This window comes from Ipomoea nil, unplaced genomic scaffold, assembly GCF_001879475.1.
Source record: "Ipomoea nil cultivar Tokyo-kokei standard unplaced genomic scaffold, Asagao_1.1 scaffold3105, whole genome shotgun sequence".
Classification (NCBI taxonomy): domain Eukaryota; kingdom Viridiplantae; phylum Streptophyta; class Magnoliopsida; order Solanales; family Convolvulaceae; genus Ipomoea; species Ipomoea nil.
In genome coordinates this window covers 592,220-608,619 of record NW_017619533.1, presented here as the reverse complement: position 1 = coordinate 608,619, position 16,400 = coordinate 592,220, and the positions used below count along the sequence as shown (strand labels likewise).

The 16,400-nt window shown below is 37.7% G+C and overlaps 3 protein-coding genes across 3 annotated transcripts; 1 reads left to right on the top strand and 2 right to left on the bottom strand.

Moving 5' to 3' along the window:
• Nucleotides 1-1,718: 1,718 nt before the first annotated feature.
• Nucleotides 1,719-3,629, bottom strand: LOC109166765. Its single transcript, XM_019315654.1, has one exon. The coding sequence runs from the start codon at nt 3,627-3,629 to the stop codon at nt 1,719-1,721; it is 1,911 nt and encodes a 636-aa protein (XP_019171199.1).
• A 4,649-nt stretch (nt 3,630-8,278) lies between these two features.
• LOC109166764 lies at nt 8,279-9,241 on the bottom strand. Its single transcript, XM_019315653.1, has 3 exons — nt 9,098-9,241; nt 8,507-9,007; nt 8,279-8,289 (listed from the first exon to the last, which is right to left on the bottom strand). The coding sequence occupies exons 1-3, from the start codon at nt 9,204-9,206 to the stop codon at nt 8,279-8,281; spliced, it is 621 nt and encodes a 206-aa protein (XP_019171198.1). The 5' UTR covers nt 9,207-9,241.
• A 3,351-nt stretch (nt 9,242-12,592) lies between these two features.
• LOC109166763 (disease resistance protein RPP13-like) lies at nt 12,593-14,461 on the top strand. Its single transcript, XM_019315652.1, has 3 exons — nt 12,593-12,776; nt 12,916-13,399; nt 13,934-14,461. The coding sequence occupies exons 1-3, from the start codon at nt 12,593-12,595 to the stop codon at nt 14,376-14,378; spliced, it is 1,113 nt and encodes a 370-aa protein (XP_019171197.1). The 3' UTR covers nt 14,379-14,461.
• The last annotated feature ends 1,939 nt before the right edge of the window (nt 14,462-16,400 follow it).

The window sequence follows — 16,400 nt, the reverse complement described above, 5'->3', positions numbered from 1 at the left end:
AACTCTTAGGCTTCTGGAACACCATGCACCTGAGGTATGTTTCCAAACACTTATTTACTCTCTCAGTTTGACCATATGTTTGTGAATGGTATGCTGTGGACAGACTCAGTGTGACCCCCATTCTCCTGAATATGGTCTGCCAAAAAGTACTAGTAAAGACCTTATCCCTATCTGACACAATATCTTTAGGGAGCCCATGCAGTTTGTATACATTTTCCATGAAAGTTTCAGCTACACTTTCAGCAGTATAAGGATGAGTTATAGCTAGAAAGTGGCTATACTTAGTCAGCCTATCCACCACCACAAAAATGACTTCCTTGTTGTGAGATTTAGGAAGCCCTTCTATGAAGTCCATATAGATGCTATTCCAGGCTTCCTCTGGTATGGCCAAGGGTTGTAGCAGTCCAGGATTAGCTACATTCTCAGCCTTACACCTTTGGCACACTTCACAGTTCCTTACCAGATTGGAAACATCCCTTTTCATTCCTTTCCACCAGAAACTCTGCTTCATCCTCTGATAGGTCCCTTGTTGGCCAGAGTGCCCTCCTAGGGCTGACTTATGTAATTGCAACATCAACCTTTTTTCTGAGGTCTCCATTTGACCCTACATAGATTCTCTATTTATATCTCAATATTCCTCCAACCACAGTCATTTCTGTCACTGCAGTGGGGTCAATGAGGCAGGAGGTCAGTGTTTCATTAGCCCAAGTATCATCCTTATAGCTTTCCAACACCTCTGTAATCCATTGTGGTTGTACTGCTGAGATGGCACTCAATTCAACCCCAGTTTCCTCCATCTGCCTAGATAGTGCATCAGCTACACAGTTTTCAGTCCCTTTCTTATACTTGATAGAGTAGTCTAAGCCCAGCAATTTGGTTAACCTTCTCTGTTGGACAGCAGTAGTGATTTTTTGCTCCAAGAGATACTTCAGGCTATGGTGATCAGTCATGATGGTGAAATGCCTTCCTAACAGATAGGGTCTCCATCTTTCAATAGCATTTATGATGGACAAGTATTCTTTTTCATAGATAGACATGCCTAGATGTTTCTCACCAAATGCTTTGCTAAAGAAGGCAATTGGCCTCCCTTCTTGGAGTAACACAGCTCCCATTCCCTTGAAACTGGCATTTGCTTCTACTATGAATTCTTTGTGGAAGTTGGGGAGTGCCAAAACTGGGGCACTACACAAGGCTTTTTTCAGTATCTCAAATGCTTCCTCAGCCTCACTGCTCCAAACAAATGCATTTTTCTTGAGGAGGTTAGATAGTGGCTTACTGATAACCCCATAGGATCTTATGAACCTCCTGTAATAACCAGCTAGTCCCAAAAATCCCCTTAGGGCTTTAACAATTAGGGGTTTAGGACAGGCAGAAATTGCTTCCAGTTTTGAAGGATCAGTCTTCAATCCTTCCCTAGAAATAATATGTCCTAGGTATTCCACTTGCTCCTGGGCAAAAGAGCACTCACTTAACTTGGCCAGCAACTTGTGGGACTTCATAACCTGCAAGACTTCTCTTAAATGCTGCCAATGTTCTTTCCAAGTGGTGTTGTAGACCAATATGTCATCAAAGAAAACCAACACTGATTTCCTTAGCCAAGGTTTGAATATGTGGTTCATTAGGGCTTGGAAGGTTGCTGGGGCATTTGTAAGGCCAAAGGGCATCACCCTGAATTTATATAGCCCATTGTGGGTTTTGAAGGCTGTTTTATACTCTTCTCATTCCTTCATCCTGACCTGATGGTACCTTGACCTCAAATCCAGTTTAGAAAAGCAACCTACCCCAGCCAACTCAGAGAATAAGTCCTCCACTAAGGGTATGGGGAACTTATTTTTTATGGTTATGTTGTTGAGGGCTCTGTAATCTATGCAAAATCTCCAGTTATTGTCCTTCTTTGGCACTAAGAGGACAGGTGAGGCAAAACTTGATGTGCTGGGGGTAATCACTCCAGCTTCTAACATTTCATTCACCATTTTCTCTATTGCATTTTTCTGATCATATGAATATCTGTAGGGTCCCATATTAACAGGTTTAGCTCCTGGAACTAGGGGAATAGAGTGATCAAGAACTCTGGGAGGTGGAAGGTCTGTGGGCTCAGCAAACACATCTTGGAACTCCTGCAAAAGAAGTGTAAGTTCTAGGAAGGGTGTGTGGGGTAAGGTTAGAAAAAGGTGGGGCTCATAATGGTGGAAAATTGTATGGGTTGGGGGTGTGTCATGTGGAACAATGTTGGGCTGAACTAGAAATCCTCTAATCCCCTTCTGATGCCATCTCCTAATCTGCTTTCCAGAGGCTGCCTTTAGCATAATAGCCTTAGTCAAACCCTTCAAGATGATTTTCCTCTCATCTTTGTGAAATGAGAGGCTGGGGGGTCTAGTGTGTAACTGAATAAGGGCATATAGGTCTATCCAATCCATCCCAAGCACCATGTCACAGCCCCTTAAATTCAACAATCTGAAATCCTTAGTAAATTCCTCCCCTTGCACTTCCCAATTCAGTCCCAAGCACACTGAATCACTCCTCACTTGTTCTCCATTAGCTATAGTTACTGTTAATGGGGATGCTTTCACAGGATCCTTCCTTAGTTGGCTGAGCAACTTTGGATCTAAGAAGCTGTGGGTACTACCACTATCCACCAATATAAGTATTTTCTGTCTCTGTACAAAGCCTAGCAGCTTGATGGTGTGCATACCCTCTCCCACTACCATGGCACACAGAGAGACCTCAGCCTCTTCCTTGTTTGTTTCTGGTTCTGCCTGCTCCACATAATCCTGGTCATACCCTTCATCTTCCTCTATCAAGTGGAAGGTAGGACCCTTGCATTTGTGCCCTGGCTTCCAACTCTCAAAACATTTGAAACACCTCCTCTGCTCCCTCAATTGTGCCTTGAACCTGGTCAATTCTGGGGAAGGTGAGTTTGCATATTGGGATGATAGGGCTGGTTTTTTGTTGTGGGGAGGGTTTAAAGGTTCAGTGGGGTGAGTTTTTGTGGGTGGAGTTTGTCTAGAGTTCCAAGGAATTGACCTGTTAGGTTCACTGGTTTTCAATCCCCTCTCAAACTGTCCAGCATACCATATGGCATCACTCAGTGTTGTGGGCTTAGCAGTTCGCACAAAACACCTGAGATTTGGTTTAAGTCTAGCTACAAAATTCTCCATAAAGTACCCCTCAGTTAAGTAAGGATGACCTACCAACAGTTGGCTCTTGAATTCCTCATATTTTTCTGTGAAATCCTCCACAGTTCCCCATTGTTTCAAACTTGCAAACTCCTCCATCAATGATTCCCCCTTGTTCTCAAACCTTTTGCAGACAGCTTCTGCAAAATGGTGCCATTGAAACCCCTGTCTAAGCTCACTCACATACCCCTCGTACCATAACCCCACCTTTCCAGAGAGATTAACAAACAACAAGTTCATAACTTCATTCCTAGGGGTATGGGAGAACATAAAGAACCTCTCACACCGAACAATCCAATTCCTGGGGTGCTCATAATCAAACGCAGGGAAGTCAGCTTTATACCTTGGATAGAAGTCTGCTTGTTGATGAAGGTTCCCCTCCGGTCCTGGTCTCCTTGGAGCCCACTCTCTTTCAGGAACCTCAACTGGATCTTCCTCCTGAGCTGGATCCATTGGGGCCTTGTCAGCCCTTCTGCCGGGATCTGCGCTGGCTTCTCACGGAGAAGCGTGCTGGGGAGCATACTCCGGAGCATGGCCACGCACTGAGGACTGACCCGGTGTCCTCTCCATCACTGGTGGTGCCGGGCAGTTCAACCGTAAAAGGTTCAGAATCTCCTCCCGGAATCCAGTGAACTACATATTGAGCTGATCGGATGAGGCCTGGGATTGAGCTTCCACATAGCCCTTTAGTTCTGCCAACTGTGCCTCCATGGTTTTCCTCCATTCTTCCATGATCACGAGCACTGATACCAGAAGTGATGACCCTCCAAACACAAGGACTGCAAAAGAAGGTGAGAAGGAGAAGCAGAGAGACTTATTAGGGTTAGGGAAGGAAAGAAAGAGGGGAAAGGAAAAGAAAACTTTAATTGCTAAAATCAACATAACATCCCTCAGCTACTCTTCAGTGTTTATATTCTATCCACACTCTAAGACTACCACTCCATGATGGAGGAAACAAACAAAAGTAGTTACATAAAGAGACAAATAACAGCTAGCCTCAAAGCGTCGTCGTCGGATTGCTTGTTGTAACAGCCAACCGCCCACACGTGAAACGACGTCGTTGGATTGCAAGCTAACCACCTCCAACCGCTGGTTGTCCTGCGACGTCGTTTGATGAGTTTTCCCTTTCCCTGGTTACAGATTTCTCTTCCAATTTCTGCTTTTCCCTTTGCTCCATCCTCACTCGTTTCTTCTCCTTCTTTCTTCCTTCCAAGGCTGTTACACATGTGCAAGAAGATTGTGGATCTCGTCCATTTGAGATACTTACCTCAGGTAGTTAGAGATTTTAGAATCTTAAAACTATTAAAGGCTTGGAATCTTCAAACACTTGATGATGGAAGGAACAACTTGAAGATGTTTCGACAGCAAAGTCCTTCCAAACTGTTGTTGAAGCCTTGTGATTGCACAATATATTTCTTTCTAAAAAATAAGTACCTTAAGGAGGTGATAGTTACAGGTGAAAGAAGAAATTGCAATGAGTGCATTGACACCCTTGTCTATTTACCGCAGCTTAGGGGACTGTATATTAATGGCAGTGTATCGGATTCTACCACTCCTAAAATGATTTCAATGAATAACCAAATTGGTTGCTTGAAAGGCATTGTGGAGTTGTCATTTAAGTGTATGAATTTTGAGTGGGAAGGATCGGAATTAATGTTCTTTGCCAGTTGCTTAGGCTAGAAGTGCTCAGGTTATTAATGTTTTCCGGCATAGGCAAGGAGTGTCCTGGGAATTATCAGAAAAGGATGTATTCCCTAGCTTAATTTATTTTGAAATATTTTCATCTGATCTCAAGCATTGGAAAGCTAGTTATGACCAATTCCCGTGTCTTGAGCGCCTACTCCTTCGCAATTGCTGTGAGTTGAGAGAGATCCCAGACAGCTTTGAAGATTCTTTGAGATGGAAGTCAATCGAATTAACAGGATGCCTTCCTTCTGCGGTGAATTCAGCCAAGGAAATCCAAAGTATGCAGATTGTGTCGGAGATAATGAACCAAAATCGATTTAATATCCCAAAATAATATTTATATATACACACGAAAATATAAAAAATATTATTGGATATATATGTCTGAAATATATATATATATACACACAAATATATATAAAACGGACCCAAAAGTTATATATGCATATATATCTACGAAAAGATATACCAATATATATCAACCAAAAATTGGAACTTATAATCCTCATATTATAATTCAAATCCAACGACAATATCAAATAAAGAGAGGATTTTGCTTAGAAGCATAATCCAAAACCGAAAGAAGGAAAAGATGGCTCGTGTATGAGTATAGGGTTTTTAGCGCGAGTCAAGAGACCACTCTTTCCTTAAAACCTTATTTGCCACCTCCCAAAAGTGCTAGGAGCGCTGTGGCCTAGGTTTCCTAGGATAAAACGAGCTATGGTTTGACGTTTGAGCACCCAAACAAACGAACCCGGTGAACTAGAGCAAAGCCTTGAACACAGTTAGGCTTAAGAAAGGAGTAGAAGCAGAAGTATTTTGAAGCTTGAAAACATAATTTCGTGTGTGAGCTCTTGTGCTTGTTGTAAAAAGCTTCTGCCCTCTACCCCTTCTTATATAGAGGAGGAGTACTTAATAGCATTGATCATGGCCATTAAAATTTGCCTATGTAACATCTAAAACAGCAAGCCTTTTAAATTCAAAATTAAAATTGGAATTAATTTCCACTTTTGTGGGCCGAAACAATGCTTAGTTCAGCAGTTCGGCCTGGACCGAGCTCAACCAAGTGGCTAGTGTGTTGGAAAATATGATACCGAAAGCGCAGGGCCAGCCAATTTTCGGACAACATTCGTGTCTGCACACACAAGATTAGTAGGAATTTGATTTGCACCCCACCTCCCCGCGCGAGAGAGCCTCTATGCTATACATTTCTACAAGCTCCAAAAGAGCTCTTGTATAAAGGGGGGCAAATCCTCTTTCCAAATCAAGTGGGACAAAAGCTCACTTTTTCCCTTCGTTTTCCAACTCAAATGAGTCTACTTTGAGAATCAATATCTCATTCACCCATTATCCGTTTTAAGCGTACGATATATCAATCTCTTCGTCTCACTACGAAGAATCCGAATCCACTTTGACCCGACCCATTTCGAAAGTGGACCCCACTGATAATTGTACAACAAAATAGCCACTTAAAATGCCATTTTAATGCTATTTTTCCAATAGATTGAATGTGGAAACAAAGATATGGTTGTGATTGAGAAGGAAACAATACTGCAGGTCTTTTGATCTCTATCCATTTCTCTTTCACTCTCAGCTCAACTCCTTTAATTTTTCTCTAAACATAACTTCATTATATAGTTTCATTATATCCTAATTTGTTTTCATTCATTCATGGCAACTTAGTTCTGATGAAGATGATGCAGAGGAGAGCTAGAGCAAAGAAGACGCTAAAGCTGCAGCTTATTAATTAATGAAACTTCATATATAATAATATTATATTATGTTTTAATTTAATACTCGGAAGCATAAATTAAAGCGTTCATAGACTTTTCTTTTTATGGCTTCATTCATTTAAAACTTTGAAATATTACATTGCTTTTTGAAAACCAAAATGACGATATTTTATTAAATCAAGTTTTGAATACAAATAGGAATTTAAGAAATCCAAGTAGAGAGATCAATCTGCGAATGTGCAGTCCGAGTTAAAGCATGGGCGGCCTTATTCGCTGATCTAAGAATAAAATTGAAAGATACTATTTCAAAGTGTCTTTTATAAGCTCTTATATCATTAATCACACAACCTGCATACAGGGACGGAGCCAGAAATTCGGTTGAGGGGGGGGGGGGGGGGGCGAAACAGTACAGACGGATTCAGAAAATTTTTCCAATAAAGGCGAAACATTAAAACAAAAGAGATAATTTAAAAATAAATAAATAAACTACCTAAGAAATATAATTGTAAATATTGTTCGATATGGACGGAAAATAAAACACATCGAAACTTTATAAAAATATTCATAACAAAATATGAAACATAATTAATAAAATAATTTGAATAGAAAACACATTATAAATTACAAATCTTATTGTAGAGTAAATAAATAAATAAACTACCTAAGAAATATAATTGTAAATATTGTTCGATATGGACGGAAAATAAAACACATCGAAACTTTATAAAAATATTCATAACAAAATATGAAACATAATTAATAAAATAATTTGAATAGAAAACACATTATAAATTACAAATCTTATTGTAGAGTGTGTAATCATAATTAGGGCTGTTAACGAACCGAACATAAACGAACGGAGCTTGTTCGTGTTCGTTTGTTAAGGAATTTGGAGTGTTTGTGTTCGTGTTCGTTTGTTAAGATTTTTGAAAATCCTGTTCGTGTTCGTTTGTTAAGCGTTCGTTAGTGTTTGTTAACGTTCGCGAACATGTTCACGAACGTGTTTGTTAACGTTAACGAACATGTTCGCGAACGTGTTTGTTAACGTTCGTGAACACGTTCGCAAACGTGTTCGTTAACGTTAACAAACACGTTCACAAACATGTTCATTAACAAGCACGTTCACGAACATATTCATTTACGTTCATGAATACTTAATAAACAAACACCTGCACATGTTCATGATCATAATTCGTTCGTGAACAATAAATAATATACGTTCACGAACAATAATCAAACAAACAACACAACTACAAAACTATTATAATATAATATAATATATGTTTGTGAACATGTTCGCGAACATTATTAAACGAACACAAACGAGCTTGTTCACGAACATTATTAAACGAATATAAACGAGCTTGTTCACGAACATTAGTAAACGAACACAAACGAGCTTGTTCACGATCTCTTAGCAAACGAGCTTACAACTGTTCAAGCTCTGTTCGTTTATTAACCGAGCTCTAAATTTTGTTTGTTAATGTTCGTTTACCTTAACAAACGAACATAAACGAACGCTTACCGAACACGAACACGAGTAGTTTGCCGAAAGCTCTGTTCGCTAACACCCCTAATCATAATTAATAAAATAATTTGAATAGAAAACACATTATAAATTACAAATCTTATTGTAGAGTGTGTGTGAGATATTAAAAAAGCTATTGAAAAAGAATTGTAAAACTATGTTGATGCTAAAATTGGAACCCTTAAACCTCATTATTATTAGTAAAGATGTGCTCCACCACCTAATCTAACTCACTTTTTGTTAATATTTTATAGTTTTTAATACTAATACTAAAACATGTACTATATATACATATATACATACAAAGACTATATATGGGGTGGGGGTGGGGTGAGGGGGGGCAGCCGCCCCCTTGCCCCCCCCCCCTCTGGCTCCGTCCTTGCCTGCATAAGATAAATCCACTTGCGGTTGATTAATAGCCCTGCAAACCATTTGACAATCTGAACACACCATAATTCTTGTAAAACGTCTATCCTTAGCCCAAGATAGGGCTTCCTTCACAGCCATAGCCTCAGCAATATGAGCATCTTTCAAACACCGTAGGCTTCCATTTTTTGCACCAATAAAACCTCCATTGCAATCTAGAATAACCACACCAAAATAGCCATGGTCAGAGTCGTTAAAAATTGTTGTACCCACAAATATTCGCAGGACACCTTGTGGAACACTTGGTTGCAAAGTTTCAGGAGAATGATTGGTTTGAACTGCATTATTTGGAATCGTCAGTACCTGCCACTCAGAAGATAAATGAACAGCTTCCATTTTCACAGACAATGAGTTCCATGGTTTAGCATTCCACTCCACCTCGTTGCGCCTCCTCCAGATACACCAACACCTTGCCAAAACTTGCAGCAGGGTAGTGATATTCCCATCCATAACCATCCCTGCCAACCAAGATGCAAAATTATTTGCCGCATCAACAAGAGAGAATCCAGTAAGATCAGACCAAACCGCAGCAACACAAACACACTCACACAAAAGATGTTGGAGTGTCTCTGGAACATGATGACACAGCGGGTAATTAACATCCAGTGTTACGCTCCGTGAATGTAGGGTAACCATCGTAGGCACGACCCCATGCATGCATCGCCAAATAAAATTTAATATGTTGGGTGGAATCTTCAATGCCTATAGCTTTCGCCAAAAGCCAACATTAGCCAATCCTTGGGTAGATGGGGAACCAGACAGAAGGCGATACCCATGCTTCGCTGAATAGCAGCCGCGAATGTCCCCTCTCCAGCTCCAGACATCCTCATAACTTTGTGAGATCGGAACCTGCAGGATCAAATTCACGTCCCTCGGCTCAAACAGCATATTCAAAAGCTCAATATTCCAATTATCCGAATTCGACATGATTAAGTCACTTACATAGCCTCTGTGGTTCATGTTTAGTTGAGTTACCATGATTTACATCCTGTCAAATGTTCTGTCGGGTCGGGGTATGGGGTGCTCTTAGGGTTGGGGTTCAGTCTTTTGGAAGGATAATATGGAGTATGTGTTTATTTTTGGAATAAGGGTAAAATAGGCCACTGAACTGCACACCAAAATGCAATTAGGCCATCAAACTCAAAAACAATGCAATTGGATCCCTGAACAACACAAAATCATGCAATTAGGTCTAAAATGACATGTTGACCTAAAATTGTGTTGACGTGGCGGATACCAATTTTAAAAATAAATTTAAATATAATTTTAAATAAATTAATTAATTAAAAAAAAAACTAAAACTAAAACTGTCGGAGACTAATCGTCTCCGTCAGTCTTCGTCTCCATGGCCGGAGACGAAGGGATGGTCTCCGGCCATGGAGACGAAGGGCCAGGGAGACGAACCTTCGTCTCCTGGCCATGGAAACGAAGACTTCCGGAGACGATTCGTCTCCAGCAGGTCTAGTTTTTTTTTTTTAATTATAATTATAATTTTAATTAATTATTTTATTTAAAAATTATTTTTAAAATTAGTAACCGGCATTTCAGGTAAACATGTCATTTTAGACCTAATTGAATGATTTTGGATTGTTCAGAGACCCAATTGCATTGTTTTTTAGTTCGATGGCCTAATTGCACTTTGGTGTGCAGTTCAGTGGCCTATTTAACCCTTATCCCTTTATGTTTCATAATGTGAATACTTTAATGAAAGATACATCAATAGTTATGCTGTGCAACCGAATGTACCATGCGCATGGTGCATACGATGCAAATCGACGTCGTTTTGACTAAAAACGCACGTCCCACTTTAAAAAAAAAAAAAAAATCAGGTTCGATTCTCGGGAATAGCATTATTGTGGATATATAGTTATGAATTTGTGGATATATAGTTATAAATTTGTGGATATATAGTTGTGAATTTATGGATATTTAGTTCATTCATTGTGGATATTTAGTTTATTCATTGTAGATATTTAGTTCATTCATTCACTGTGGATATATAGTTATGAATTTATGGATATATAGTTATGAATTTCTGGATATATAGTTATGAATTTCTGGATATATAGTTATGAATTTATGGATATTTAGTTCATTCATTGTGGATATTTAGTTCAATCATTGTGGTTATTTAGTTCATTCATTGTGAATATTTAGTTCATTCATTGTGGGTTTTTACTTCATTCATTCATTCATTGTGGATTTTTACTTCATTCATTCACTGTGGATATATAGTTATGAATTTGTGGATATATAGTTATGAATTTCTGGATATATAGCTATGAATTTTTGGATATATAAAAATGCTATTGCCGGGAATCGAACCTGATTTCTTCTTTAAGTGGGACGCGCGTTTTTTAACCAAAAACGGCGCCGTTTTGCAACCGTATGCACCTTGCAAGGTGCATTCGGTTGCACAGCATAATTTGCGAAGATACATATGGCCGGCCGGCCTCCACTAAAACGACTCTCCAAGTCTCCAACAGCTACAATATTTATTTAATTTTCAACAAGCTAAGACGCATTTTGTGATTATATATATATATATATATATATATATATATATATATATATATATATATATATATATATATTAGTTTAATCATGAGCTTAAAATATTATATATATTACAAATATTGTATACTATCTATTATATGTATTAGCATTACACAATTTTATAATATTAGAATAAAATTTTAACCCAAAATTATTGTAAGAATGGAAAAGTAGAAATCAATATATTTTATTATGAAGAGAGATTTTTTAGGAATTGGGCCGGAAGTTAAAGTTCAGGATTTTGTTTTTATATATAGTATAAATTAGAATTGGAATTGTATTACACTATTTTATAATATTAGAATATAATTTTAACCCAGAATTATTGTACGAATGGAAAAATAGAAATCAATATATTTTATTAGGAAGATAGATTTTTTAAGAATTGGGTGGGAAGTTAACAGAATTTTGTTTTTATATATAGTATAGATATGGGTTAGAATAGGAATAGTATTACACAATTTTATAATATTTGAATAGAATTTTAATCCAGAATTATTGTACGAATAGAAAAAGTATAAATCAATATATTTTATTATGAAGAGAGATTTTTTAGAAATTGGGCGGGAAGTTAAAGTTCAGGATTTTGTTTTTATATATAGTATAGATAGATAGTATAGATATAGATACATAGTATAGATTACAAATATTGTATACTATCTAGTATTAAATAATGCAACTAGTTGGAGAGAGACGGTAAATTATGCCCTGGAAACGTGTTCAGCATTCATGGTGAACACGGGTTCAAACGACGCCGTTTTTACGTAAAAAAAAATAAAAAAATTCGCGAATGTGGTGTTAACGGCGCACGTTTGGTCAGATTATGAATTTTCTGTTATGAGATTATGAATGTACTGTAAATTCATAATCTCATAACAGAAAATTCATAATCGCATAAAACAAAAACATTTATTAAATTATGAATTTTCTGTTATGAGATTATGAATTTACTGTAAATTTATAATCTCATAACAGAAAATTCATAATCTCATAACAGAAAATTTATGAATGTTGAAGAAGCTTGCGTTACAGAGGAGCAGTCATGGTTTCGGACGGGAATGTGTAGGCATGGTTCCAAAGTGAATGTGCAGGCATGGATTCGTAATTTATGAATGTCCGAAATCATTGCTCACCTCAAATTAAAGTGAAACCGCGAAATGTGAAAATGAAAAAGAAAAGTCATGCGATTAATTAAAGAAAAAAAAAAAAAAAAAAAAGATAACTATGCACTGACACTGTTGGGACCGTGTTCACCATCCACCAAGGTTCCATGGCATAACGATTGGAGAGAGACATATTTGGAATCTTTTGACAACGTTGAAACAGTTTTGGGCTCATCAGATTAGTGGCATTAACCAATTCCAATTCCAGTTCATCTTCATCTTCCTTCTGCTAACCTAGTTCCAAAAAACTTACAACTTTCTCACTCACTCATTTTCTTTCCACCTACATACACCTGCACAGATCAGAGCAAGAGAGGGACAAGAATGGTTGCTTGTGTGGCTGTACTTTCTCTTATGAGGACACTAGAGCTTGAGTTCTTTCAACCTCGGCCTCGTCCAATCCTACAAGAATTGGAACTCCTCATCCCTTTCAACAAAGACTTGATCCAATCTCTCCACCAAAGCCTTAGATTTCTGATGGAACCCTTTGATGAGAACAGAATAGATGGTGTTGAAGCAATAAAAGAGTTGGAAACATAACTCAGAGATGTGGCTTTCAGAGTTGAAGATGAAGTCGAATTCCAAATTGCACATCTTTACGATGATGATACAGTAGAAGAAATTGAGGATAATCTGCACTTCTGCAGGAACAGCACAGAGGGAATCTTCTTGTCATTCTTCCAAGCTTCGTCGCATTCTGCAACAAGCAGTAGAAGAAATTGACGGTATCAAGGAAGGGTGGGTGAAAATCAAGAACGAGGACAAGCTGCTGCGAGGAAGAAAGGCTGCAGATTCTTCCCAACCTCCTGCATCATCAGACTCCGACAACAAAATGGTCGGTAAAGACAAGGAGTTTGAGATTATAAAGGAGATGCTAATCCGACATTCATCAGCAAATCGAGAAGTTGTCTTGATTAAAGGCATGGGAGGCATTGGCAAGACAACATTAGCTAGACAACTTTATAGAGATCGGGAGATTGCATCACACTTTGACACGCAAACATGGTGTGTTGCATCTCAACATCATAATAAGAAACAAATGCTCCTAGCTCTTCTTAATTCAACGGGCTATTCAGAAAGCTCCTATGAGGACCTTGAGTCAAAGCTCTACCAACGTTTGAAGAAGCAAAGGTAATATCATATCCATCTATATATTATTGATAGGACTCTGATCTGTTGTGTATAAAAATGGCTCACGATGAACATCCTTTACATATTTACGCCCTGCAGTCGGTAAATGTCTGTTAGCCGTTAGTTGTTAACTAATTGAGTTAATTAGATGATATAACTATTTGATAACATTAGCTGATTGTAAAAAGGTATTTGGTAAATTAATTGTTAGTTAATAGCTGTTTGGTATAATTTCTTTTTTCTCAAAAAGCTAATTGAAAAAGATGTTTTGAGTAGATTTTTGAATTTTAGCATTTTGGAGTTACAAAAAGCTAATTAACCAAACAATTAATAGTTGTCAAATAAACTAAAATTGACTGATAGACTAACTATTTACCAAACAGGGCCATATTGTTAATTAAATTAATATATCTATCGAATATATTATACTTGAACTCAATAATAGTTGAGAAATAACCTAACTGTAACTTATAGTTTTACCCATCGACCTAGCTACTCATAATTAACGCATAACTCTACTCATATAACGTACAGGTACTTGGTTGTGATTGATGATGTTTGGAGTAATTGGGCATGGAATGATGTCCAAAGTTGCTTTCCTGATGATGGATGTGGTAGTCGAGTATTAATAACTACTCATCTTGAAGAGGTGGCTAGCTCTACTTGCTCTAACAAAGAGTCGTTTTATCATAAAATGAGCTTCTTAAATCAAAGTGAGAGTTGGGAGCTGTTTCGTAAAAAAGCATACAAAGTTGGTGATGATAAATTTGAGATGATTGGTAAACAAATTGTCGAGAAATGCGATGGATTACCTTTGGCAATAGTTATGGTTGCAGGTTTACTTTCCAAACTCAACACAGTGGATCACTGGAAGGATATTGCAGAATCTCTAAACTCATTTGCAACAATTATTGATGACGAATGCTCAACAATACTCTCATTCAGTTACAATCACTTGTCTCCCAACTTAAAAGCTTGATTTCTATATTTGGGAGTTTTTTCAGAAGATTATGAAATCAACACCAATGATCTAGCAAAGTTATGGGCTGCTGAAGGGCTTGTGAATGCATTAAAGGGTGATGAGAGCTTGGACGTGCTAGTTGACAAGCACATACAAGAACTTCTTGATAGAAGCCTAATTCTAGAAAGCAAGCGAAGTTGTTGTGGGAAAAAGGTTAAGGCATTTACAATGCATGGTGTATTGCATGCTTTTTGTGTCCAAGAAGCTGAGAAAGAGAAGCTTTTGTATACCGTCCTTGAACATGGTTCCAGTTCTTCTCAAGAAGGTTCCCGATGGGTAAGCATCCAATCCGAAGATCCCAACACCCTTGTAAATACATCCTTCCTTGAAAAATTGTCGATCTATCTTCTATTTTCCATTCTATCCCCTTTCTGAAACCACAACTCTAAACTTGAAAGTTTTCAAGTTATTGAGAGTACTTCACTTTGCTAGTGGAAGCATGTGTAGGGAGATTGTGGATCCCGTGCATCTGAGATACCTACCTCCTGCAGTTGGACAGTTAAAAATTTCAAAGTTGTCCCGGGCTTGGAATCTTCAAACACTTTATATCCGTGCGGATGACAAAAAGAGCTATTTGGAATTTCCACAACTGCAGTATTTTAGTTGTTTCTCTATTTGTGGACATAATCCTCCCAAATTTGTTCATCAAAACCTGCAGAGTATTTGTTGGATGAAGCCCAACCATTGCACAGAGGAATTCTTTAGAAGTGTTCCAAACTTAAAGAAGGTACGAATTAGTGGTGATAGAAGTAAATGCAATGATTGCATTGAGAACCTTGTCCATTTGGAGCAGCTTGAGCGACTGAATATTAATGCTTATGAAGAAGAGCATTATATGAGTCTGGATATGATTCCTATTAATAACCACATTGCTCTTTTGTCAAATCTTGAGAAGTTAACCCTTCGGAATACCAACTTTGAGTGGAAGGGAATTAATATTCTTAGCAGTTTGCCTAAGCTCAAGGTGCTCAAGTTGTTCTTCTTTGCCTGTGTAGGCGAAGAGTGGGAACTACGGGAGGAGGAGGTATTCAACCAGTTAATCTATTTGGGAATTAATTCAATTGATCTCAAGCAATGGAAAGCTGGTAGTCATAATTTCCCGGAACTCGAGTGCCTACTCCTTTATCGATGTACGAAATTAGAAGAGATCCCACCCGACTTTGCTGAAATTCTAACGTTGAAGTTAATCGAATTGAAGGGCTGTCTTACTTCTGTAGTTGATTCAGCCAAGCAAATTGAGACTGATCAAAGAGACAGTGGAAACGATGATATGATCGTCATTGAAGAAAATACAATACAGGTCTCTCTCCCTTTCTCTTACTCAACTGCATATATTTTTATTTGTATTTTTATCATATATATAACAAAGATGCAATATATAATTTCATGGATTATTGAAGAGGATGGAGATGGTTACTCTGATTAACAGTCCAAAACTTTCCAGAACACTTTAATATGAATTCTATTGCTATATTTATTTTCACTAACTCTATTTCTGTATTCTAAATTCAGCTTATGTGGTTAGCAAACCCTTTTATGTAGTATTGCCTCCATGTCTAGCTTGAGTTTTAGTTATGACAGATTTGGGGACCATACAACTAGGAGAATGATTATCAGTACAATTACTGATATTTATGAAAGGAGGGAGGTAAATTTTTATTTCATTTTAAAAAAAATCTCTTACAATAAATAAAACACAAGGTCCTAACAGTTTTGGATTCTAACATATTTCATTATCTAACTATTTGATTGGCAGTGTGGTGATTTTTGGTTCCTGCTATGGTATAGAATCTGGAATTTTTGACAGTGTAAGGGGACTTGGCCTACGGGTAGTGTACAACATTTAATTCCTTTTTTTTCTCAATAATTATGGATTTCTAATCACTTTTTAATGGTTTAGGTAATAAAAAAGTACAGGCACAACTCTGTTGTCTACTTACTGTCCTGAACAGCTTGAAGTTAATTAGTTAAGACAAGGAT